A 27106-nucleotide genomic window follows, 5' to 3' on the forward strand; every position below is an offset into this window, starting at 1 on the left:
TCACTCTGTCACCCAGACTGGAATGCAGTGGCCACTCCCGGCCATCGCAGCCTCAACCTGCTGGGCTCCGGCAATCCTTCCACCTCAGCCTTCCAAGTAGCTGGAACTATAGGCGCACACTACCATGCCTGGCTAATTTTTGATTTATTGTAAAGATGAGGTCTCGTCAAGTTGCCCAGGCAGGTCTCGAACCCGCGGACTCAGGCAATCCACTCACCTCAGCCTCCCAAAGTGCTGGGATTCCAGGCTGAGCCACCGAACCTGGCCTGCTATAAACATTTAATCATATGTTTCATCTCCTTATTAGCTTTTAGCTTGATAAGGCTGGAAACTGTATCTTTGACTTGGTTGCATCCCATGGTAGTGCCTACTTCTCGCAGATGATCAGTAAAGGTATGCTGAACTGAACAAGTTCTGTTGCCCAGTGGATAAAGTCTAACCTGTTAAGGAGGCATCTGATGTTGCTCCCAATCAATATGACCCTAATCTCACAGGCTTGCATCTGTCTTTCCCCTAAACAGGAGACTGCTCATGCCCTAATTAGCTTCTATTTCTGGTTTTCCTTCTCCACCCTGCATGTCTGGAATTCTCCTCACTTTTCAAGGCCTAGGTTATCTATCACCTCCACAGCGATCTTACCCTAAGCCCCCTTCTCCACTGTACCCCCTTGGAACTCCCTCATGCACCTTTGTTAAAAGGCCAAATCTATCTGTTTGCAAATATTTTCTCACCAGCTAGAATTAAACTTTATAAAAGTGATTATTTCCAAAACCTAGCATGGCAGGCAAACATATGCCTCTAAAATATTATTTTATAGGAGAAGAATTAAAGAAGAGTAAGGATCTGGGATATAGACAAAATGTCTTGATCAGAAATATAATGAGGAAAGTTTTCCCCAGATTAAAAAGGAATTCCTGGCTTGATTAAGGCAGAAGAAAGAAGAATGGGAGATGTCTCAGGCTTCCTTAAGGCTATCAGAAGACCAAGAGAAATTACTTCAAGGTGAGCCCGGGCCAAGGTGACAGGAGCTTGGCAGCTATGTGGAAAGATGTCGACGGTCTGACTGTGATGACAGGTACCTCAGGGTCGTGATGGCAGAGAGCCAGCACCTCAGGGGCTCCTCCCTCTAACCCCTCTGCTGTCTTGGCCTGCCCAAGACCCAAGACTATAAAGATGGAGAGGGTAACCCAACCTAGTAGGAAAGTGCCTGGAAGGAGACCCTAGGTGGCCATATAGAAAAGGAAGAAATGTGTTTTTGACAAAGCTGAGTTTCCAAACCAAAATTCATACTCCAAGTGATTGGCACAGAGATAGTTCTGAAAAAGTTTGTCTTGAATGCTGAGTGGATGAGTGAATCCACATGGATTCCCTATGCAATTACTGGACTTCCCCTGGTTTGCCTAATGCATATTCAGTCATTGGAGTTTTAAGGTGACAATAAACTACATTGTCACCTTTACTACACAAGATGTTGACTAACTGGCAAATATTAGAAAGGAATTGGCCAAATCAAATTTTTACAAATCAGCTTTAGTGATAAATCTAGAGGATGAAGCTTAGAACTGTGGCCCCAGTCGGGATTCCTAACTTTATCCCCTTGAATGGAACTTTCCCTCAAATTGCGTTTCTGCCTCAGTAACCTTCCACATAGATGAGCCAAGAACACCTACAAGCTGAGTCCAGGTCGCAGAGAGGAGCCAGTGGCCCATAGAGCCAGCAAGCCTGAGAGCCAAGCATGTTGGCTCCTTTTCCCAAACCATCATCCAGATATTTTATCCTCTTCCCATAAGGAGAAGCAAGTTAGGGGTAAGGAGAGAGGCCAGAAGTGTTTCTCTAGAGGAATTCTCATGGAAACATGAGATCAGAAGAATAATGGCTTCTCTCTAAATTCAGTCCATAGCTGGTTACTGGCAGCGCATATGATTTGTGTCGAATTCAACTCCACCTGGCTTCCCAAATGCCTTAATCCCCTCCTGATGTTATTAGATCAGTCCTCTACACAGGCCTGTCTGTTGAAGGTAGAATGAGGAGGGCCAGATGCTTTTGGTGTCAAGCTCCTGTTCCTACTTCAGAATAGAAGCAAGCTTCCTTAGAATAATATTTCAGGTTCCTCTTTTATGCTTCCACCTCCAAATTCCAGCCAATGGTTGGAAGCAGCATTCTTCATACTATAGCAGATAGGAAAGAGCATTTTGATTCTCCTTAACTCCCATCTCTCCTGGAACCCCAGCAGACACATACAGCCACTCTCAGGCTTTGTTCAGAGGGAAATTCACTGGCCAGTCATGAGATCGTGACTTTTGGCCCAACCACTCTCTAAGTATGGGTGTGCATACATAGACATGTCTGTGTGTGTGTGTTGTGTTGTGTGTGTGTGTGTTTATTTTTAAAGTTACAGTGGTGGCTAGAACAGGGATATGTAGGAGACAGCATGTCACCTGTTCATACTTCTTTGGAAGGCTGGGTAATCTGATGAAATTCCACGTCGATTGTAGATGCCTAAATAGGGGTATTTAGAGAAGTTTGTTGAGACAAGGGAGGCAAGAAAACAAACCACACTGACCTATCTTTAAAGATAAGAAGACCCAACTCTAAAGTCTGTGCTTTTCTGATCATCTGTATATTCTAAAGTCACAAGATAATCAATCATTCCATCCTCTAACTGCCTTGCCTTGGTTGAATCTCATTACCCAAGAACATATTGTCTGGACCCTTCACTCTTTGTCTTAGTCACAAGAAGAAAACAAAAAGGGTTTAGATTTCTTTCTAACTGGGTTTGGCTTTGTGTATCAGTTAGGATTAGGTTTGGCTGTGAGTCAAAGAAGCACAAATAGCAGTAACTTTAAAAAGAAAGAAGTTTATTTCTCATATATAGCTGCCCCTAGGTATCTGTAGGAGACTGGTTCCAGGACTCCCTGTGGATACCAAAATCCGTGGATGCACAAGTCCCTTATATAAAATGGCCTGGTATTTGCATATAACCTATTCACATCCTCCCGTATACTTTAAATCATCTCTATATTACTTATAATACCTAACACAATGTAAATGCCATGTAAATAGCTGTTATACTATTTTGTTTAAGGAACAAGGATAAGAAAAAAAAAGTCTGTACATGTTTAGTACTGACATTTTTTTTTGGCCCTGAATATTTTCAATCCATGGTTGATTGAATCCATGAATGTGGAACTCATGAATATGGAGGGACTACTGTATATGTAAGTCAAAACATAGATGATTCAGGGCTGGAATGGCAGTGTGGCTCTCAGGAGTCCTCAAGAATCCAGGCTGCTTCTACTCTGTTGTCTCACCAGGTGTGGTCTCCATTCACAAGATCAACTCATGACCTAATATGGTCGTTCCAGCTCCAGTCATCATATCTGCATTCCAACATTCCAACCAGGAGGACAGAAATGACATAGAAGAAAAGGAAAAGAACACATGCCAGTTGTCTTTTAAGGAAGGTTTCTAAAAGATACCATATGACACTTTTGCTTATCTCACTGGTTAGAACACACCTAACTGCAAGGGAGATCGAGGAATGTAGGCTTTAATCCAATTAACCTTATGCCAGCTAAAAATGGAGGGTATTATTTTAGAAGAGACTATGATAAGAAATGACCGGTAGCCTTGGCCTCACCTTGAAATAGGGAATTACTGGTAATACGCTTCCATCACCAACACCTTCATCATCAACCTCACTCAGTGCCTCAAATTCCACCATTAGTCAATCCACTACTCCAGCCAGAATGGTCTCTAGGCATCACACATGAACATGCCTTACAAAACTTTGAAACTCTGTACTCACATTGGTCCTTTTATTTAGAATGCCATCTCTCTTCCTCGCTAGCTATGGACATTCTACCCACCTTGGAAGGCTCGGTTCAAGCTCCATCTTCCTGTAAAAGCCTTTTCTTCCTTTCCCTTGTCCCCACAACCTCTCTCTTTTCTGAACTCCCATCACACACATTATCTATACTAGCCATCTGACACGTGGCATGTCTCAAATATACATGTTAGGTTCACGTGCATATCTTTCACCTTCAGCAAGATTTTAAGCTCCTTTTAGGCAGAAAATCTATCACGACATCTTTGTATGTTTCACAGGCCCTGGGCATGCATGTGCTCCTAAGACTCCCAGTACCTTGCCTCTTTGAAGTCAAGGTTGGGGAAATATGCATAAGACCAATAGTCAGGAGAAACAAAACAGAAATTTGGCTCTGACCCTAATCAGCTCTGTAACCTGGGGCAAGGGACAAAATTTCCCTGAGCTTCAAGTGTCTCATCTATAAAATAAAAGAATACATGCCTGCCTATCCTAATCCAGAGGGTTGTAATCTCTCAATCTCTCTCGCGCATTCTCTTTCTCCCCCCCACCACACACACCCTTTGTACAGTGCTAAACACCACAACAATTGTGTAGTTTCTGTCAGGGTTTTCTGACAGCAAACATCAGAAACCAACAACTCTGGCTATCTTGAGCAAAAAAGGGGTGGTTATCAAACAGCAGAGCAGATTGCTCCCCAAATCAAAGGGTGTCTGGAGACCAGACTTGGAAACAGAAGAAGTACAGGGCAGCTCTGGGGGAAGCAGGGACCTTTTGACCAGCTCATCAGGTGCATCTCCAGAAATGAATCAGTTTCTGAAGTTGTGCCATCCATCAGATTCAGGTCCTGGGGAGAGTGGGTGGCTGAGCTGCGGGTATGTGACCCTGCTCCAGCCCGAATCACCCTAATTTATAGTCCCACAAGGATTCCGCACAATGGAGGAAGGTCAAGTCCCCAAGGAAAATCAGGATGATATTATCAGGAGTAGGGTGAATGGAGGCTGGGTAACCAGAAAGTAGCAAATGTCCACGGCGGGGTTTAATAAACATTTGTTGATGAGTGATAGTGGCCCATTCCTTCGATTCTGAAGACATTTTGCACTTGAAGATACTATAAGCTATTTCTCTAGAGCTTGTCAGTGAACACCTTGGTGAACACCCATTTATCAGATTCCTTCTACCCATGGCAGTGAGAACAAAACCATACAGAAAGGAGAAACATAATTACTACCTCATGGAGGGAGAGCGCTGGGAAAGATCCATAAAATCTCAGCTCCTTCATGACCTGCTCAGAGAAATCTTTTCTGACCTCCCAACATTCTATTCTCTCCCAGCTCTGTATCTTCTCTGTTGTTCTTGACACAGTGCGTTACATTTGTTTGAGATTTCGATTAATGACTTTGTCTCCCAAAAGTCGTAATCTCTAGGAGGGCAGAGCCAACGTCTTTCTGCTCTCCTCTGTATTTCTTTTACCTATCCCAGAACTTGGCACATTGTTTAATAACTACTTATTAGATGAAAGAAATGAGTGAATAAATGAATGAATAAGGTGCTAGAAGGACTAAATTGGTCAGCTGCACAGCACTCAAGGATAGGTCCTTCCCACCACCTTTCCCTTCCAAGGTACATGGGGTGACAGGACAAAGGTTAAAGGTAGCAACAGGTTAGCTAACGCACCATCTACTAAGGACTGGGTTAAGCTATGCACTTTTCCCAGAATCCTCCCCTGGAGAATGGCTTTTGAGAAGGTCTAGCAGGTAGTGGCAGCAGACATCCACAGCTTCTGGGAGACAAAATACGTTATTTCCACTCTGGTCTGGGGTATCCCTTCCCTGCTGTGGGCATCGCCCCAGGCTAGGGCACTGTTTACCTGGATGCTATGCTACACAAGTGGCTGATCTATACAGGCCTCCTAGGACAAAATGCTAAAAAGCCCTCCAATTTGTATTGCACGTCATAGTCTACACAGCCCTTTCCTAATTATTTCCTTTGATGCTCACAGCAACCTATAAGACAGACAAGTGTCATTGGCTCCCTTTTATGCATGAAAAAATGAAGACTCAGAGTCTTGCTAATGGTTATACATCTGGGAAACTTCAAGGCCTGTAATCTCCATTTTTCCACACCATCCATGTGTAGAGGGACTCCACTTTTAGCATAAAAATTCTCAAGATCCTTTTCTGATCCTTACAGATTGCTCTCACCTTCTTGTCAATGAACAAAATGTTGCACTGCCCAGATTGGAGTGCAGTGACACCATCACAGTTCACTGCTGCCTCGAACTCCTGGGCTCAAGTAATCCTCCTGCCTGAGTCGCCTGAGTAGCTGGGACTACAGGCATGCACCACTACACCCAGCTAATTTTTCTGTTTTTTTATAGAGACAGGTCTCACTTTGCTGCCCAGGCTGGTCTCAAACTCTTGGCCTCAAACAATCCTCCCACCTATGCCTCCCAAAGTGCAGTTGTAACTCTTGATGGGACAGTTCTATTTGAGTTAAATCATATTAGCTTTCATCTTAGTTTAGATTGACATAGAAGGAGGAAAAAAGAGACACACAAAAGACAAACTTTGATTTCATTTGCAGTTCAGTTTAAAATTTATTTTGCCTTTGAGTTTGGAACTGACAAATTAACTCCATTTTCTTCCCATTTTTGACTCAAGTCAGGTGAACTCAATTTTATCCCAGGCAGTAAAGGCTCAGCTTTCCACCCCAACCCCAGTCCTAATGTTTTCCTCTCTGATGCAGGTCATGGCAAGTAGGTGATGATCAGTGACTGGAGAAATCTCCTATGACCTAACTGCTCCTCCTTGGGGGCCAGAGTCCCGAATGCATCTCCAATAAGACCAAACACAAACCACTCCCCACAATTCTGACCTCGGCCGTGTAAGACCACACTGAGATTTAAGGACGGTGTGGTGATGAGGAGCCTCCCTAGCTCAGGTGAACCCAGATTTGCGCTTCCTTTTCCTCAAATAGTGTCTGAGACTCCTATAAGCCTTTCATCAGTGGCCAAACCCCAAGAGCAGGTCTGGCCCACAACACAGCCACTAACACACAGCTGCCTCTTACCTTGCGCCCAGTACTGGGCTAAGCGCTTCATATAGATGACCTCACCTGTCCTCACAACCCCTCTGAGGTAGCAACAAGTACTAATTCTTCATTATATATGAAGAATCAGCTCAGCCGAATGAAGGAGGCTGCCCAAGGTCACACAGTTGAAAGGGAAAAGAATGGAGACAACCAATCCCCAGAAAAAGCCTGGAAGCCACAAGCAGAATCTTCGATACCCATGGAAGAGAGGTACCCATCTATCCTCACCCAAACTCCTCCCCAGGTCTTTTACAAGAGTAAAAATATAAATGTCTATTGTGTTTGAGTTATTATAAAATCTGGGGGTTTATGTGTTGCAGCAGTGCTCCATACAGGCACCTACACTGATCTTCGCAGGCTTCTTTGAGAAGACCAAGGATGCTGATTCTGAAGAATTAGTAGTTGCCAACTAGGCAAACATGAGGGCAGAGGCTTGCACCTAGTCTTTCTCTGGAAACTGGACTTAGGAACTGATGCCAGCCCAGTGGAGGCCAGTTTCCTTGGTGGTCTCCTGCCAGTCTGGCCTTACAACATACATCTGTCTCCTTCCAGGCTCTCAGCAAGAGACAGAGCCAGCTTCTAATGTGCAGTGGGTGAGCACAAAGGAGGGGTGGCAGGGTTCGAACAATTGCAGTTAGGGGAGAAAACAGACAAAAAAATGATGTCACCCTTCGAGCATATTTCCTGGTCTTACATTCATACTGTTTCTTTACTTCTTTCCTCCGCAGTCGTAATTACCCATCCACATAGCACACTCAAAACTCTCAGGAACTTTGGGAGGTTCTGTCAGGGAGCACCGTCTGCACCCCGCTCTGCTCTTCTGACTAGGCACTGCCTTCAGCCCTGCATGAGAAATCCTTCCCCTCTGCGCTCATGTCCAAGCAAAGTTTCACTCAATGCGTATCGCAAACTGCTCTGCCCTGAGTGAACTTGATGGTGACGATGGAATGCTCCCATTGTGCCACCTTCTATGGGGCATTTTATAAAGACTGGGGTCTTCGTCCATCTTGGCAGAAGGTTAAAGACCCTTTTCTCCTCACGTTTTGATGCAGCCATTCTCTCCGTTCATTTAAAGTTTTGCCATAAGCTCGTCCCCATGGTGCTGTAGACAAAAAACTCATTTTCCCTTGGTTCCCTGCCCACCACCCCACCCCTGAATAAACAACAGGTCATTTGTAAGAGGTTTTTAATTTCATCTTGGTACGCCATTAAGGAGTGGAATAAGAATCTCTATTCGTTTTCACTCACATAGTATCTGCTACATTTCTCCAGCGAGTCTTTACCACAGAAACCTGTGGGGGTAATACAGCATCTGCATAATTTTCACTCACTGACTGGATTGGGTTTCTTGATGGTTCATATAAATTATAAACAAGAGCACAAAAATCACACAACATAGACTCTACCATAAGGGGACGTGTTCCTTCTGGCCTTGCAGAGAGTGATGGGAACGTGTCCTGTGATCAAGTCTTGAATGACGTCCCCAGGAATAAGACCAAGTCTGTCACGATCCCTCTCAGATGAGTCCAAGCTCACCATCTGTCTTCCCTAACAGCTTGTTCTGGCTTTCCAGGAAACCTCTTGGCACAGAAAGATCCCATCCTAGCACCACAACTGGAGACCAGGGTGTGGAACTGTCCCCGTGTACAATGGCTTCTGGGTCTTCTGTGCTGAGGGTTGGAAAAGTAAGCCAGGAGGAAGAGCCCTGGGTCTCCACCTGGACCCCCTGCCTCTATGAGTTCTGCTAGGCTCTTTAGAAATGGACCCTCTGAAACAGGGGGTCCCCAGCCTTTTCTGTAAAGAGCCAGACAATAGAGATAGCACATATGTCAGGCTTTCTGAACCACGCACATCCTGTCATATAGTCTTTTTCTCCTTTTTAAAAACGTGAAAACCATTCTTTGCTGGCAAGCTATAAAAAACAGGACTGCAGACGGTGGTCTGCCCACCCCTGCTCTAGAACACTGTCATGCTCCCCTGCCACCCCCTCTGCCTTAACTCCTCCCCATTCAAGAGCTCCGGCATCCCTCTGTGCTTCCCTGAGCTGGCATCTCCACAGCCCAGACTTTGCAGAGGGAGCTCTGCAGGCAGAGTTGCCCTCGGGGGCTCCGAGTGCAGGAGTCCTTCTGCCACAGCCCTGGGCAGCCTCTTTTGCCAAGTGAGTGGTCTGGTTGTATTTTAAACTAATATCAGATATTAGCCTCAGCCCCACTCATGTGTCCTGGGGGTAAGTTAAGCCTTGGTGTTTCCCTGTGAGGTAGGTACATATGATTAGCCTCACCCACACCCGCAGATGCCAATGCTCAAGAGCAGAACTAAGGGTCCTAGTGCCGCCCAACAACCACACGTTAGAATTGAAAAGAAAGCCCAAGAGTATGAGCTTGACAGTTGCTAAGAACATGACCAGGGACTGCTCTGTCCCACCCGAGCCCAGTGATTCAACCCCAAAGAGAGCACAAATCCAAGAGAGAACACTGTCAGCCACACAGAATTGCTTTCCAGACCTCAGTAAACACTCTGAAAACAGAATGAACTCAAGTACTCAAAGCTCTGGGCTAGGTGGAGCAGCCCTCTCTGCCCTGCCGACAAGTCTCTTCAAACTAAAAATAAAGTTTATAAAAGTAAATTATCTCATTTTATAACTTAAGTGCATCAAGCATTTCCTTAAATATAGTTCACACTGAAAATAAAGTTACTTTTGCTGTACAGTTGGTGTCTGTTATAATTAGGAATAAACTTTGATGATAAAGTATGAAAGGTTACACACTCACACACACACATCTATCTATCTGTCCTTCTGTCTATGGGTGTATGGGTGGATAGACATATGCACCTCTTGACAAGAGCTTCCCCAAAACGGTGGGAAGTTGTTAGGAGTCTCTAGGCATCTAGTTTGCATGAGAATGTCTATATTAAAAGTCCCTGTCCTTAATGATAAACACATCTTCATATCTAACGCTAAGACTCTTATTAGAAACATTAAACTATGCAATCCATAATGTATTCAGTCTTTGGAAATGCTGAGCTACACCATATCATTATACAACAGCATCCCCAACAAAACTCCCACCCCAACCCACCTCTTCCCTGGCCTCCCCGTCCTAAAGCCAGTGACCCCTCACATAATAAGGTTGTTGCATATGGGAGCCTAGCCACAGAACTCTGGGGAAGACTCAAGAGGTGAAGTAAGAATTCTGCATGGAATACAGGTGATCAATGGGGTTTCCCACTCTGGACTGCAGGGGCCCGGCTTCTGAGGTTGCTAGGAAACAGTCGCCCAGGTTACTGAGGGAGGTGTCGTCGCTATCCAAGTCATGGAAGAGGGGCTCAGCACCTGAAATGGAAAGGAAACACTGGCATGAGTGCAAGAAGTGGCTTATGTCAGTGCTAGGAAATTCAGCTGGATTCAGAAAATCATTGTCTGAGAGAACCCCACAGGTGGAACTTTCTACTGGGTGCTGGCGAAAGGGTGGGTATGGGAGAGAAGTACTTGAAAAGCAGAAGCGGGCCATAGTCCCTGCACACAAAACGTCTGTAGTCTCTTTAGGGGGCTAGTGTCCAAAGTGCAACAAGTGAAAACAATGTAAACCAGGATACGACAAAGAGCTAAATTGAGTGCAGTGTAAGCAAATGTCAGAGCGTCTAGACGGGGAGTGTGGGAGTAGGCAGGGCATGTCGCCAGAGGCTGGAGAGACAGGGGCTGGACTCCTACAGAACTTGGGCCTCACAAATGGTGCTTCAAGGAGGGATGGTTAAAAAAAATTGGCTCTTCGAGTTAGGCTAATGAAACCTCCTGCGGTGGCATCTCTCAACCAGCAAGCATACACGGGGTGTCTGCTGTTTCCCCAAATTTGTACTTCAAAGAAAAGGAAGGAAGGCACCTACCCTCAACTAATTTATGCCCTTGACAGAAAAGCCGGCAGGGCACACTGTGGAATGGCTGGGAGACCGTGGCCACCAGGACCCGGAGGCCAGGTTTATCGCATCCACTTCAAACAAACTAGAATTCGTAAAACTTGTCATTGGCCTTTAAATATTCGTTTTACTAAAGGACTCATCACAGGGGTCTTTTTAGATGCCTGAGGCTCTAAAAATTCAAGAATTTATTTTAAAAAATTCACTTGGCCTGCTTTTCCATAGCTATGGAGTGAAGTTTCCTTCTCCTAAGGAAGCCAAGAGCATGGATGTCACTGAATGTGCACATTTATATTCACAAATGTACCAATGAATGGAGTTGGCCAAAGAAGGGCCTGCAGAGGGCTGGACCTTAATAAATGTTTGCTGAATGTGTGATATGGGAAGGTAGGGCTGATTTTAACAACAGAATTTGTTTTCAATGAAGGCAAAAGAAGTTCATTGACAAAACCTGTGCGCTGAGGCCTGTATCTCCGATACTAATGTTTCAAAGGTTTGGGGCATAAAACTCTTTTTACCTATCAGGGTAATATATCACAGATTACACAGTATAGATCAATACATCATATACAGCACTGATCTTGTCTGTGTAAAAACATAGTAGCCTATGCTTGACTCTGAGCTTGAACTTGAGCCTTCACTTCAGAGCTCACGCCCTCCACTCCCCCCCACAGGGTCCTCAGGCCCTCAACTGTTGTCCATTAGCTTAAGCAGCAAGCTGGGCAAGTGGGGAGGCTTGGCTTTCCACACTCAGCATTTAAATCAACCCCAGTTGGGGTGGGGTGAGTATAAGAGAGAGACTTTCTACTTTACAAGTGAGTTTATGTTTCATGAATCAAATTGGAGCATCTACTAGTATCCATAATAGGACAGTCCAAGTAGGAAATGTTTCTGTGTTTTTTATGTATTTTCTTTCTTTAAGTAAAAGTTTGCTCAATTAAGACCTCTGCCTGTATCAGCACTGATACTGCTTGCAAACATGTAAGTGTAACATTTGGCATAAAATGCAGAACTTGTGGAATTCAAGCACAACAAACAAGTCTACAATGAAAGCACAAGCTCCTATTTAACAAGCAGTAAGCTTTGGAAACAAGAACAAATGGAAGCATTGCTAATGAATATACATGTGGGTCTTTCTTTTGTAGCCATAGGTTAGGTGATTCTCGCAGTATTTTGTGGGGCACTTGTTCTGTTTGGGGGTGTAAGGGAGCATCTGGGAACTACACAGAAGTGTTTGGAAGGGAATGAGAACCCCACGCTAGTTGTGAGAGGGTTTGAGTCCCTCTTACCATAGGGGTGCATGTGGTCTCCAGGCATCTGAGGTGGGGTGAGACCCTGTCGGAAGGGATCAGAGCTGTAGACACTCTGCTCGATAGCCAGGAGCTGCTGGGGGGTAGGCAGAGTTGTGTAGGGATTCATGATTCCTTCCATTCCAGCGCTCCCACCACCATTTGTCTGAGCTGTGGGACAAAGAAGAAGGCAGGTCATTCTCAACATGCACCCAGCATGTTACTTCCTGGGTCCTGATTTCCTCACTACAAAATAGAATGAGGTAACATAAGTGGTCCCCAACCTTTGCCCCACCAAAGGAAATAAGGATGAGGGTAGGGGCTGGACAGTAGAACTTTGAGAATATCCTTGAAATATGTCATTTAAATAAAAGATTTTGACTCTATACATAGGTTTCACAGTTACTGGAGTAGATGACTCTAAAGATTCTTCCAGCAATAAGCAACTATAAGCCCATCAGTCAGGTAGGAATCATGATGCTGGCCCAGCCGAACTCATGGGGCTGATACGAAGATTCCATAAGATTGTGCTGATATGCTGTGGATTACAGCTTATGCATAGAATGTTATGAGCAAGAGTAGACTCAATTCCTACCTCCACATCTTGCTGGGTTTTTCTGAACACTGGGAGAACAGTCTATTTCCCACCAGCCTCAGTTTTCCTAAATCCACCCCAGGAGCTTTCCTTATAATTCTTTAACAGAAGTGCAAACACTGTGAGTTGTATTCTCCTAATGCTTTGATGCATTCCTCTCCCTTGAACTTCACAGGAGTCCTATGGAATAGGACTAGCAGGCACCATGACTCCACCCCGAGGATACATATCCCAAGGCATATGAAGGGGGAAAAGTTGACTCCAAACTAACTTTAGGGTTAGAGTTAGGGTTAGGGTTAGGATTAGGGTTAGGGTTAGGATTAGAGCTGGTGCAGAATTCAGACCTCCTGACCAGCTGGCTGCTCCACTCTTGTGCCTGAACCAATACCCATTTTATTTTCCCCCTAAACCTCTATCTTTTGGTTAACATATTGTTTCACTTAGGAGGCATGAAGCCAAGACAACTCCTGGCTGCAAGGGTCAAGTGTTGGACTAAGCCTGGATTAAGTGTCAAGCACAAGGCAGGGTCCATGTAAGGACAAAGGGCTCTATTGAAGGGCCTGAGAACTGACATCAGATTCTACAGCCTTCAAAGTATGGTCCATAGACAGCAGCGATGGCATCACCTGGGAGCTTGTTAAAAATGCAGAATCTCAGGACTCACCCAGCCCTTCCTTATGAATCAGAATCTGCAATTTACCAAGATCTCAGGTGGTCCATGTGCACATCAAAACACAAGAAGCCCTGCTCTGAGATACAATCAAGGAATTTTGGATGGCTGACTGGAGTGGAGGGACATACCTCTTTAAGAACTTTTTTGTTCTAATACAGTTATTCTTGATTTTTTGTTCTTTTAATGTCCTTGAAGGCTTCCACAATCTTTCTTTCTTCACCCTCCTTCCTAATCCTAACACTACCCCTATTTCAAACCAAAAAACCATACATCCAGGTAGAGGTGAGTTAAGGCAGCACAGCCTAGTGAGATATAGTCAGAGTTGTAGTCCCAGCTCCATCTCTTACTGATTTAGGATCATGTTGGGTCTTGCAGGGCCTTTGTTTGCTCATCTGTGAGATGGGGATGATAGCTCCCCCACTCACCTCAGAGAGTGGGTGTTGTCAGAGTCAAGTCGACACAGATGAGAACACTATGGACTATAAAAGTTCTTGATGAGGGAGGGGATTATTATTTTACTATCACTACTTTTACTACATTGCATTATTTTGGGAAGGGGTAAGTCAAATTGGTGCTTTCTATTAAATTCATTAGCCTGGAAAGAGGACTGAGCAAGATGGGAAACCGGACATGTTGACTAAGCATGTAGTCCTGACACATTCCCCTACTGTGGTGGGATCCAGGCCCAGGGCCTCTGGATGAGGTTAGTGCCACCTCCAATCAGCATTCTAGGCTACAGAGCAGGTGCCCTCACCCCTCTCTCGAGTTCCTCATGGCTCAGTTCTCACTCAAAGGCCTACTCTCTCAGCTGGTATGGATTAGACTTCCAGATCTGTCATTCAAAGAGCTGGGTAGTGAGAAGCCTCCTGTAGGAGCGGCCTGGACTCCCGCAAAGGTGGGCTGGGAGGAGCCATCAACTTACCAGAACTCAGCCTCTGGGTATTCTGCTGATCTTGCTGCTGCTGCTGCTGCCGCCTGGCCAACTTCTTCATCTGGGGAGAGGACCATAGAGTTAGAAGTCAGATGCCCTGTAGCAGGCTCACGAAGCAAAGGGGAACCTAGAAGTGACCTCTTCCCTGTCAAAGGGCTTGCTGGTTAAACAGAGGAATCATTTTTGTAGCTTTTACTCAGTAAAGGAGCCACACTGAGAAACAGTGCCTCAAGTTAGCATCCCAGCTGAGAGCTCATCTACATTGCAGCAGTAGAAAGACAGCCAGCTGGGAAGCAGGAGTACAGCTTGTCTTAGTAGGAACAAGGATTTCCCCTCAGCAAATAAGACATGCTGTTTGAGTAGTGACAGTTTCACATGAGGTAATAAGTGTGTGACAGTGGGCTCTGCAGCCCAGCATAGATGTATGGAGCAAGAGGCTGCTGATGGGGTGTGACTTGAGGCAAGCCAAGAGGCTCTTCCCTTCCCACTTCACATCTGTTTGCCCTTGTGTTTGAGACAAGCCTACCCAGAGATTCACACCTCTGGGAAAGGAACTGTCTCCCAAAACACCGTGCTATCACGCAAGCTTCCTTGAAGCAACAGTTCAACCCAATGTTTCTCAAACTGTGTTCTGTAGTACCTTAGGGTTCCATGAGATGAGTGTGAGTGTGCATGTGTAGAGAAAACTATAATTTTAAGAAAATTTCTTTACTATAAGATTTCTCAGAGCTTTATTTATTTATTTATTTATTTTTGAGTTAGAGTCTCACTCTGTCGCCCAGACTGGAGTGCAGTGGCCGCTCCCGGCCACCGCAGCCTCGACCTGCTGGGCTCCGGCGATCCTTCCGCCTCAGCCTTCCAAGTAGCGGGAACTACAGGCATGTGCTACCACACCTGGCTGATTTTTTGATTTATTGTAGAGATGAGGTCTTGCTGCCCAGGCAGGTCTTGAACCCGCGGGCTCAGTCAATCCACTCACCTCAACCTCCAAAGGTGCGGGATTACAGGCTGAGCCACCGAGCCCGGCTTCTCAGGGCTTTAAATGAGCTCCTCTGCTTTATGAGTCCATAGGCTACAGGGCCTCTCAAACTTTTTCTGATGGAATAACACATCAACAGCCCTGTTCTGAGGAATTAAGTTACAAAACTTCTTCCCTAACCAATCATGATGAAATGTAAGATAGTAACTTGTTAACTGTGATATTGTAAAATATATATTTCATCTTTGACCCTGTTTCCTGGCATACAAGTCCTAAACTATTTGGAATCTCCAGAGTAGTATCTTCTTGTATGCTAATGATTGGTGGCTGTCACCCCCTTCAGGATGGGGACTGGTCTCCAGAGAGACCCCGGCAGGATTAGAGGGTTAGGACTTTCAGCCCCATTCGCAACCTCCAGAAGAGGGAAGGGAAGAGGGGCTAACGGCCCTCACCAATGGCCAATGATATAATCAATCATGCCTACATAATGAGGTCTGGGTCTGGAAAACTTTTGGGTAGCTGAACAAACACGTGGTGGTTCCTGGAGGGTGGGGCACCCTAGGTGGACATGGAAGCTTCCACCCACCCCTTTCCCTATTCCTCACCCTCTGCATCTCTTCATCTGTATCTTTTGTAATATCCCTTATATTAAACCAGCAAACAAAGTGTTTCCCCAAGTTCTGTGAGCCACTCTAGCAAATTAACCAAACCCAAAGAAAAGGTCAATGGGAACCCTGATTTATAGTCTGTAGGTCAGAAGCACAGTTAAACAACTGGAGCTTACAATTAACATCTGAGTGGGGGGAGCAGTCTTGGGGACTGAGCCCTCAATTTGTGGGAGCTGACACTATCTCCAGGTAGACAGTGTCGAAATTAGAGGATACCCAGCTGCTGTCTACTGCAGAATTGCTTGCTTGCTTGGTGTGTGTGTATGTAGAAAACCCCCAGCTCCCCACACATTTGGTCACAAAAGCATTCTGTGTTGATTGCTGTGTTGTGAGAGAGAAGGAGACAGAGTTTGTTTCTTTCTCACATTATCCATTAATGATCAGGTCCTAAAGAAATGAGCTACAGGACACATGTATATTTAGAGGTAGGAAGATACATGAGTAAAAGGCTGTGATAGGGAAATGCAGACCGTGGTAGGATCCAAAGGGCAGTATGATGGTTGGGGCCTACATGAGTTAGGGCTGGGCCCTGGAAAAGGTGAGTGAAGGTGTTTACTCCACCATATCACTCAGCAACCTTCAGCCAGTCATAAGTGTGCTGCTTGGGGTTCTCTAACATTTTAAAAGAATTTTGGTGTCTGGGTCAAATAAATGTAAATTACCAAAAGGCACAGGAAGACATTTATTTGTACAAGTGGCTGACCAGATTCACAGTCATGGACACTAGGAAAATAAAAGTCATTTCACTAAAACAAATGCCTTGCCTCTCCCTTTCTGCAGGGCTGCTGGGGATAAAATGATTGTTGATAACAGAATTTTTGAATCAAGAGGACTACTCTATCCAGTGAGTTCAGATTAGAAAACCTGGCAGCAAGTACAGTGCTCCACTATTATTTCAAGGGCACGAGAACAGAGATAGATGAAAGTAAGCAGCAGATTACCTTAGCTCTCTGGTTCTGGAACCACACCTGGACAACACGGACGCTCAGCCCTGTCTCTGCAGCTAGAGTCTCCCTCACCTTGAAAAAATGAAATATTAGAAATATAGCAACACTGGCCTCTCAGGGGAGGAGGCAGAACATTTTCTATATTGTATGTGAGGAGGCCAAAAGATACCATCTGCTACAGGAGATGGCTGGTGTTTAATGTTCAGCATAAGCCCAAACACAAGAACTTGCTTCCCTCCAGGTAGAGAGCCCTTCACCAGGTAAACAAAGGAACAAGTCCTTATTCATTTAGACGCATACTACTCCTGAGAGGTGTTTCTGGATTTCTTACTTTGGGAATTAGGCCTTCACGTGGCTCTCGGACATTAGGGAAGTCTATTGTTGTGACTTAGCTATAAGCCATGTGTATGCACTAAACTACTTAAGGAGAATCGACAGTGAAAATCATCTTGCGAAAGCAAATGGTTCTCTCTTCTCTTCTAATTCGTTGGCCTGAATTTTGGTTTCATTTCTCATCACTTTAGGTGATGTTGGGTGTTTTATGAATATTCACGTTCACTGCTACCCTGAGTGAGTCCTGCCCAATGAGAATAAGATGTGAGCCCTTGGGGCATCCCCTTCGGGTCCCCTCCCACTGTGGGAGCTTTTCTGTCCTCTCAATAAATCTCGCTTTCTCAAAAAAAAAAAAGATGTGAGCCCTGTGGAACCTAGCATGGCCAGGTAGACAACACAGATGCGGGGCCAAGCCCTGGGGCTGTGGTAGAGATAGGACAGCTGGGATCCAGATCATAAAGAGACATATTTAAACACCTGCCCACCACATGGGCACACAGCAAGGGACTGACACAGTGTTGAGAAGAGGCAAGAAGCACAAACTTTCAAAGAGGGAGTCTGAGAGACACAGCTCCTCTTGACTCAATTCTAGGGTCGAGAGAGCGCCTTGAATAAATGCATAAGCAGAGCCACCAGAGGTCTTGAGAAATACTTCGTGTCATCCTTCCACTAGAGCTGAGGCTTAGGAGAAGGGGAACGATTAAACCAGGTTTTTACAGCACATCCTTCTGCTAAGCCAACTGAAATAGGCGTGCTCAGGGGGCCCCACCTCCACCTGCTGAAACCCTACCCATTCCTCAGAGGCCCAGCTCAAGAGCCACCTGTTCCACAAGGCCTCTGCCTGATTCCCCAGACTGAAGTGACCTTTTTCTTCCCTGCAGCTCCTGGCTGCCCCTCTGTGATGGTCCTCGGAGATCTCTGTCTAGTGTTACAGTAACATGTGCACGTATCACCTCCTTGCTGGTGGTCTAGGAGCTGCCCAGGGACAGGCGCCCAGCACAGGGCCATACAGGGGTTGGGAGTTCAGTGCATGTGGTATAAGTAAACAAATGAGAAAGATTATCATGTGTCCTGAGGCAAGCTCACTTTAGAAGTATTTCACTCCATCAGTACCGCCTTTGGAGCACAGGGATCTGCAAGGGCCGGAAGGAAGAGCATGCAGTTGAATCTTTTCAAAGGTCAAGAGTTGAGGCAGACTGTTTTATCACTCAACAAATCTCGACCCTTCCCTCCCCTTTTCCAAGGGGGTGTATGCTTCACCATTGCACCTACGTTGGGTTAAGCCCAGCCTTGCTTTGCCCACAGGATGTGATGTGTGTGATATCCAGGAAGAGATCTGCAATGAGTTTCCTGCTTTGACTCAGACTCTTTACTTATGACATTTCCATGAGAACAACATGCCCAGGAAGGCGCTGCTCCTTCAGCCTGGACCCTTAAAAGAGGGCTGAGCCTGTGCCCAGTGAGGCCGTAGCCAATGTACAGTCCTGGAGGAGGAAACCAATGTTAGCTGTGAGCCACTAAGACTTTGAGATTTTCTTTTTTTAATCACGGCAAAAGCTGATTAACACTGATGACTCAGGGAAAACAATGTTATAAAAATTTTAAAGATGTATTTCCCTTATGAATTCCAATAAAGAAGACTTTTTTCTTTCTTCTAGCTGCATAAAATAGTACTCACCATATGGAAAGCAGGCATAGATGGCAAGCACTCAATAAATGAGCCCTGCTATTTGTGGCAGAGACTGCTAACCCTCTCTGATATCCATTCTGTCCTTCTCCCCATTGGTAATTGAATCCCCAAGTTTTAACAGACAGACTCATTTCTCAGAGTCCCTTGCAGAAAGTGTGGCCATAGGAGTAAATTTGGCTAATGCACACAAGTGGAAGTGATTTGAGCAGCTCCTGGGTATGTCCTTAAAAAGGCAGATGCTAGCCCTCCACTTCCTCATTCTCTACCCTGGTGGCTGGGAATGTGGTGACAACTGAAGCAACATCTTGGACCCACGTAATAGATAATAGAGCCGTCTACTAGTCTTGGCTTACTCACCACTGAACTGTGACATGAGAGAAAAACAGAGTACTATCTCATTAAAGCACTGTATTTTCTTTATATGAATGTTTATAGCAGCTCTATTTACAACAGCCCCAAACGGGACACAACCCAAACACCCATCAGTAGGTGAATGGACAAATCACCATGGTGCATCCATACAGTGGGATACCATTCAACGCCAAGAAGGAATGAACTACAACATGGATGAGTCCCAACGTCACCACACCAAGTGGAACAGGTCAGACAGAAAAAAAGTACGTGCTACAAACCTCTGTATTCTTGTACTCTTTATTTTACAGCATCTTGGTCTCTACCACAACTGTACCTGTCATTATTATTATTCCCATTGCACTCCATGAAATGAGAGGTGAGAGTCATGGGCCATTTGGAGTCAATGTACATGCATGGAAGCTTTAGGAGATTCTGTTGCATCCTGACCACAGCTTAGTGGTCCCTAGAGTCTACAGCAGGGCTCAGGGCCACCTGTGAAGGCTCTGTCTGCTCTAAGCCCAATGCCCACTGAGGTCCCAGAGGAGTCCAGGTGCACAGTGAAGTGGGTCCAGTTCCCTTTCCTCCCTTGCTCCCTCCTGTACCTTCCTGCAGGGCTTGGAGGATACTTCAAATGAGGCCTTGAATGCTCTCCTCTGCTGGGTTGTCAAGATGGTTCTGGGGCGTTTGGGGCGCTTATGGTCCTTGCCTTCCTCAGCAGCTCCTTTCCCTGCCCCATGGGCTGACTTGCAAAGACTTTCTTCATCATCACTTTTACCTAAAAGGAGCAAAAAACAAGGTTGTGAGTCCCTGAAAGCCACGTCCTAGAACTGTATGTTGTTCCATAACAAGGCCCTCGAGTCCACACTCCCACGATGGCTTTCTGTATGAGTGCAGTGATCCACGTGGTATTGATCTGAAAGCTTCCAAGAAGAGGCTAAGAAAGATAATTCTAAAATCTAGAGGTAGGAACCAGAATGTTCACCATTACACCTCAAGGTTTTATCATAGTTTAGTATCCTGAGACAAGTTACTTAACTCTGCATGGCTCAGTTTACTCATCTACAAAATAGTGATATCAGAGAATCTACTTCATTGGGGTTATGGGTTAAATGAGTTTCTACAAATAAGGCACTCAATACTGCTTGTAAATGCTCAATAAATGTTGAAATGTTGGTTATCAACATTATTTCTGAGATGACATTTTTCAAAACCAGACCTGGAAAAGTTACATATAATTTCTTAGACACTATGCCTGTAATTCTAGTCACTGCTAGGAGACAGAAAATGTAACTGTTTAAAAGACCATAGAGACCAGCATTAGTTTACCTTCCAGTACTGTTAACAGAATGGACAGATAACATCCATACTTGGTCAAAATTGCTTGACTATAAAGTAAATAACTCTCTATTAAAGTAACTGTAAAGTGATGTGAATTACTTCAACTCTAAAAGCAGTGAACAACTCAAGGGATAACTTTTATTTTTATTTTTTTATTTTTATTTTTTGAGTTGGAGTCTCACTCTGTCGCCCAGACTGGAGTGCAGTGGCTGCTCCCAGCCACTGCAGTCTCGACCTGCTGGGCTCTGGCGATCCTTCCGCCTCAGCCTTCCAAGTAGCTTTTAAAGGAAACAAAGCCCCTGCATCCTTTTCCAGGCTCTCTTTGCATCCTATAGACATCACATTCCTGAGAAGGTACTTCCAGAATCTGGGAAGTACCCGGCTGAGAAAGACTTCTTTCTACTTGTGGCATTAAAGGCTGTAGGCAATTGTAGTGCCAAATGAGTCTCTCAGGAACCTCATTTATCTCCAGGTCTTCACAGAGCTCAGCTGCCCTCTTTCCTCTAGTGAAAACCTCTGCCTTGAGGGCTTTCTCCTGTGCCAGTCCCTACTAGTCACTTCAAGAAAGCCAAGCTGAGGAGGCCCACTGAGTGAGCCACACATTCTATCTCCTCATGCTGGCTCTCCTCTGTAAATGATGCTCATGTACATTTGCTGCTTAATTTAGACATTAGCTGAGCTTTAATTCTTGGTTTTGCCAGAGCCAAAAAAACTTGTCTTGTTTGAAAGGACAATATCTTCATCTTTCTATGAACATTTAAACCTCCAAGTTTCAATATGAAGGGAACACTAAAAGGTAAATTCCCATTTCTTTTCTGAGTTGGGCTCACCAGGCTGGAGGGCAGTGGAACAAGCACAGCTCATTACTCTCTTGTAGCTGGGACCACAGGTGTACACCACCATGCCTGGCTAATTTTTTGTGGAGAGATCTCACTGTGTTGCCTAGGCTGGTCTCAAACGACAGGGCTCAAGTAATCTTCCCACCTTGGCCTTCCAAAGTGCTGGCATTACAGGTGTGAACCACCGCACCTGGCCATGATTCTTTCAATACAACTAAAAAGGGACTCCAAGGTTGCTCTTTTCTAGGGGGGATGCAGGAATCTGGTCCCAGTCATACCTTGGTGTGAAGGTTCTAAGACCTTTGTAGAAGAAGGTTTTCACAATGGCAAAGAAAAAACAAGCATTTAAGAACTAAAAGCCTCAGGAAAATGAGAAGACCCCACAAGAGGATGAAAGTTAGAAAAAAGAAAACCTTCTGGACATGGTGGCTCATGCCTGTAATCCCAGTGTTTTGAGAGGGCAAGGCAGGAGGATTACCTGAGCCCAGGAGTTTGAGACTAGCCTGGGCAACATTAATGAAACCTCAACTCTACAAAAAAAAAAAAAAAAATTAGTTGGGTGTAGTGGTGGTCTCCTGTAATTCCAGCTGTTCAGGAGGCTGAGGCAGAACCACTGCCTAAGCCCAGGAGCTCAGTGAACTGTGATTGTGCCCCTGCACTCCAACCTGGGTGACAGAGTAAGACTGACTCAAAAAAGAAAGCCACTGACTGCACAGATTTGCCCTTGCTAGGCCCCATTCATCCCATTGCGTGGAGACTCCCCAAATCCTGGTATTTAGTGAGACCACGCACTTTCTTTGGTGGTGGACTTCCCCGGGTGAAAAAGATGCTCCCCTTGCTTTAGCAATGCCTTCAGTGACATTTCTGAGGAAATGGGACTAACCCTCCCCTAAGGATCATGCAGACCTCCTTCAAGGCAGGCAACAAGAAGGGGTACTGGGGTCCTCCTACAGCTGCCACTGCTCATCCTTGCCTGGACATGTACATTTCCAAAGAGCTGCTGTGCCATTGTGAACTGAGAGAGAACACCTCCTAGGCTAGCCATTGGCGCCCATTTTTGGAGAATGTGGAAAGCACCACAGGCAGTGGCTGCTCCTCATCCTCTCCAAGCCCATATGAGAGAGAGAGAGAGAGAAAATCACATTTGTTTGAAAGAGGAGAAGGAGAAGGAGGAAGGAGAAGATAAAGAGAAGTACACTCATCCCTCGGCATCCATAGAGAACTGGCTCCAGGACCCCCCCCCATCCCATATATCCCCAGATAGTCGACCAGTAAAATGGCGCAGATGTGAAAACTGGGCCTCTATGTATACTCAGATTTTGCATCCCTAGAAATACTGACTGTGTTTGGTTGGGAAAAAAAATCTGCATATAAGTGGACCCTTGCAGCCTAACCTGGGTTGCTCAAGTGTCAACTACAGTGGTCATAGTAGTTTGTCTCCAAAGTGTTTCTGTTGTTTTTATAACACGCTTTCTCCCTCAGAGCCCTCTTTTCTGCTGTGTAATGTCTTACTCTCTCCTGTCTCTTCACATCCCCCATTTTGCCTCCCTTAGAAGCACCTCAGGCTCTAGATCAGGAGTTTACAAACTTTCCCTGTTAAGTGCCAGAGAGTTAACATCTTAGCCTTTACAGGCCTCTGTGGCAACTCCTCGACTCTGCCATTGCAGCACTAAAGCAGCAGCAGACAGAATGAATGGGTATGGCTGTGTCCCAGTAAAACCTAATTTCAAACGTAGGCACCAGGTCAGATCCAGCTTGCACGCCATGGTTTGCTGACCCCTGCCCTAGACCCCTCCTGACGTCCTGTTCTCCAATAAAACATACAACATCCTGTGTCCCGTCCTCCCAGGATCTGACTCAGGAGGCAAAAAGTACTGCACATCTGATGCTCTGTGGGGTCAGTGGTTAGCATAGTTTGATGTGTTTTCTCCTACAGTCAATAACATATATACATTTAATAAGAAATGCCTCTACCCAAATAGTCACCCATGTGGAGTTTTGGGTGCCCTGGCATATCTGAGTCAGAGAGATTCTGAAGATGGAGGGTGGGGCCTTTTGGCACCTCTCAAAGTATAGACAGATGCCACACCAGCTGCCAACAGAGACGCAGGCCATTGCTAACCATCACACAGTTTCCGTCTCCTGTGTTGTAAATATCACTGGCATTATGGGGTGCTCTCACACTCCTGGGGATTTCCAGGATGCTCCGGGATGCTCCCTCAAGCTCTTGTCTTCTCTTTCAGCAGAGGCAGACCTACCTGACTCAGATCCCAACTTCTCCATGAAAATACACAGTGCCTAAAATATACACTTATTGTTTTGTCCAAGAGAACAGAAAATTCCAAACGATTCAGGAGATTTTTCCCAGAACCGGCAGGAGTACTGGAGAGCAGATGAAGGAAACCCTTAGACCAGCAAAGAAGCAGAGAGGAGGGAGAGGCGGCCCCATTCTGCTGCCAGAGACTCCCACACCCAGATGCAGGCTGAGCGATCCCTCATAATTTAAGTTGACACCCCTCAGCGGAGATGAAAGGAACACCACTCGCTGCTCTCCGACAACAAATGTCAGCATCCCTGGAGGCCATTTAGACACAAACGCAGCATAAATCTGACTCCTAGTGGGGAAGTCCAGAGATTAACTCTCCACGCACAGCCTACCAGAGTGAAATGAATTTGCTTGGCACGAAGTTTGAACATGTTTCTCAGGGCCTTTCTTTCCCCTTTCTTGTAAAAAAAAAATCTGGAATGGTTCAGGGCTGTTGCTCCCCCATCCCGTGCTGTTCCTCCCACTCGTTTATGACATAAGCAATTGCAGATGAAAGACCCAGCCATGGTTTATGGCTTGGAGACAGGGCTGCACTACCTGTGGGGCCTTGGAGATTCATTTCAGGCTGTTGGAAAAATCCCAACAGCCCATAAACAGGGCAAGAGATATCAGAGCTTGGCCCAGGCAGTGAGGGTGAGGGAGGGGGACAAGAGACCCTCATGCTGGGGAAGAGAGAGGCAGAAATGGGCCTCAGATGCTTCCCCGGTGATGAGCCTCATGAATGTCTTCTACATAGGGGAGTAGAGGAAGGATCTGGGTGGAGGGAGGAGGGAAAGAAAGAAGAGAGGAATTTATGAAGACAGGATATATAGAAAGTTATTGCAGTTGCTGCACACAGGACTGGAATTCCATTCTTCCTGAGAATAGTAGTGGTCAACTCTGAATGCAGTGAACTCTAAGTAGCACGTAAAATCAAAGAGGCAAAAAGTTCAGTTAGATATTCTAAAATATCTTTAGAAAAGCGAAGTCTGTGCAGCTACTGTTTTGAAACTGCCTTACAGAGTTCTTCAAGGTGGTCTCAACTCAGTCCAAAATCAGTTTCTGGTAAAAGACTGGTCATGCAACGTGTTCATTGAATCTTGCACTTAATTGGCATTTATTATATCTTTTTGCATGGGGCACTGTGCAAGGACAATCCTGGGGCCAGTAACTATTCAGTCTCTGCTCTCACAGAGACCTCGGATTAATAGAGGACAAAGGTCCTGCAACAAAATAATAACACTGTGCAGAGCAGTTAAGAGAGGGGACGAGGGTGTCACCTGAGCTAAAAATGAATGACACAGAAGGTGTCCAGAAGTTATCAGGTAGAAAAGGAGAGCAGGGACCTTTTATGCCAAGGGTACAGGATGCTTAACGGCACAGATGCAAGACACTGACTCAGGAAGGGAGGCCACTGAAGTCTAGATGGTCCTTGCTTGCATGTCACTCAGCACTGTTCTGTGTACTGTGGGGAGACAATAGGAATAACTCCTTGCTTTTAAGGACATTTATTATTGTCAGCACATGGAGACAATAATAAATGTAAAAGACTATATGGTTAAGTTCTTCAGGCATGGGAAAAACTGGAAATAAAAATGTGAGCATTCAGCAAAGAGGTGTACCAATTAACCAGAGAAGTTAAGGAAGGAAGGAGGCTTACAGGTAAGAGAGGAGGGGATTTGGAAAGCCTGGGGGGAGGAAACAGTTGTTCCAAGGACTGGAGGAAAGGGAGGGGGGCGCCCACGGATGAGTGGGGGCCTTGGGGCCTCAGAGGGTGCACACCTGGGGGAGGAGGAAGGAACTCAGGGTGGAGAGGCCACTTAGGGGTTACTAGAGGGGTGTTCCAGAGCCAGTCATCAGCAAAGATGAGGCAAGGAGTGTAGGTTCTGTGGCTGGAACTACAAGGGAAAAGCGGGGACCCAGAGCACAGACATCAGCCCCTGGAATGTGGTGCTCATGTGTGAGTGACAGCACCAGGCTACATGTTCATTCTGGAACTGGGCTGAGGCAGTCTCTCAGGCCCTAGCACTAGACAGGAAGCCTGAAAAAAAGAAAGATCCTAAGTCCCAGTTCTGTGCCAGGCCCAGTGATCTGCACAGCAACATGGCATAAAAGGTCTTATCATAACTGCCTTCCTAACTGAGGAACAAACAGCCTCAGAGCCGTTCAGGAACTCACCCCTACAGATGCCCCAACGGCAGAGCGGTTTAGGAACCTGCCCTAGGTGGCAGGGCTAGGTTTCATGCAAGGCTTATCTACTTCCAAGCCCAGGCCCCAAGATACCCGTGCAGGGAAGAGAGAAACAGGCTATTTAGCCAACAAATCAGGCAGAAGCAAATGACAGTTGCCTATCCACGTGTGGTGCAAGCATGGGGAAAATTGAATGCTTTGTCTCCTAGAGACCAAAGAAAGATCATTCTCTACATGAGAAGGGCATGTGGCGTGGTGGAAAGTAACTTTGACCACAAAATGAGAGGCCTGGATTCTAGTTCTAATATTGCTACTAAGCTGTATTGGATAAAACTCCTCACATTTCTGAGACTCAATTTATTGGTCTAAAAGATGACCTAAAAATTCCTTGGGCTTACCTAACACTTGGTATGGCATCATTTTACACTTGCATTGTTTCACTGTTGCTACTAAAACTCTACAAGGCAGGAAATGCGTTGTTATCATTTGTTTACAGATAAGTAAACTGAGGCCCAAAAAGAAAGTGAGGTGATCCTTTGCCCAAGGGCACACAGCTAGGATACTCTTTCTTCTGCTCCCACTCCTCTGCCTGCCTGACCTGCCTCACAGAGTTGTTGTAAAGACCCAAGGATACCTGGTGCTTGCAAAATATCAGGTGCTGTCCAATTGCAGGCAGTGTTATTGTTATTAAAGAGTGAAGAAAGAAGGGAAGGCTTTCTGGAGGGGGTGAAACATCCACCCTGGGCTTCTGCTGGAAAAGCCATTATTTTCAATCTAAAAGGCACAGAGCTTATTTCAAATCCCCATACCCCCCACCCCACCCCCAGGCCCTCCATTGCCCTCCCTGCCCCCACACACTATGCTGCCTCCCCACTGCAATCCCCACTAAGGCAAGCACAGGGAAGAGATCCAATCACAGTGCACCAAGCTTTCCAAGAGCCAGCAGACAGAAGCCAAGCTGCACGCCTGAGTCAGCCCATAGGTGAAGTGTCCCAAGAAAGACACCTTTGTTTAAAGATGTCCATTGCAGATGGGGGTTTCTGTGCCAGGCAGGGGGAGGGGGTGAGTAGGTCAGAGGCAGGGCATTCCAGCTCAGACGTCCAGGCAGGCCCCAAAGGAGAGCTGTGTGTCTCCATTCTGA

The 27106-nt window shown here is 45.7% G+C and overlaps 1 protein-coding gene across 1 annotated transcript in view; it reads right to left on the reverse strand.

The window, feature by feature from the left end:
• Positions 1-8088: 8088 nt before the first annotated feature.
• LMX1A (LIM homeobox transcription factor 1 alpha) overlaps positions 8089-27106 on the reverse strand; it is a 157444-nt gene continuing 138426 nt past the window's right edge. The window contains exons 4-8 of the mRNA XM_008071082.1: positions 19896-20068; positions 16911-16988; positions 14314-14383; positions 12124-12294; positions 8089-10253 (exon numbers count right to left, since the gene is read on the reverse strand). Coding sequence (XP_008069273.1) covers positions 10093-10253; positions 12124-12294; positions 14314-14383; positions 16911-16988; positions 19896-20068 — 653 coding nt within the window. The 3' untranslated portion in view covers positions 8089-10092. The remainder of the gene's footprint in view (positions 10254-12123; positions 12295-14313; positions 14384-16910; positions 16989-19895; positions 20069-27106) is intronic.

Source organism: Carlito syrichta, unplaced genomic scaffold, assembly GCF_000164805.1.
Source record: "Carlito syrichta isolate Samal-C Ts95f unplaced genomic scaffold, Tarsius_syrichta-2.0.1 Scaffold314112, whole genome shotgun sequence".
NCBI classification, from domain to species: domain Eukaryota; kingdom Metazoa; phylum Chordata; class Mammalia; order Primates; family Tarsiidae; genus Carlito; species Carlito syrichta.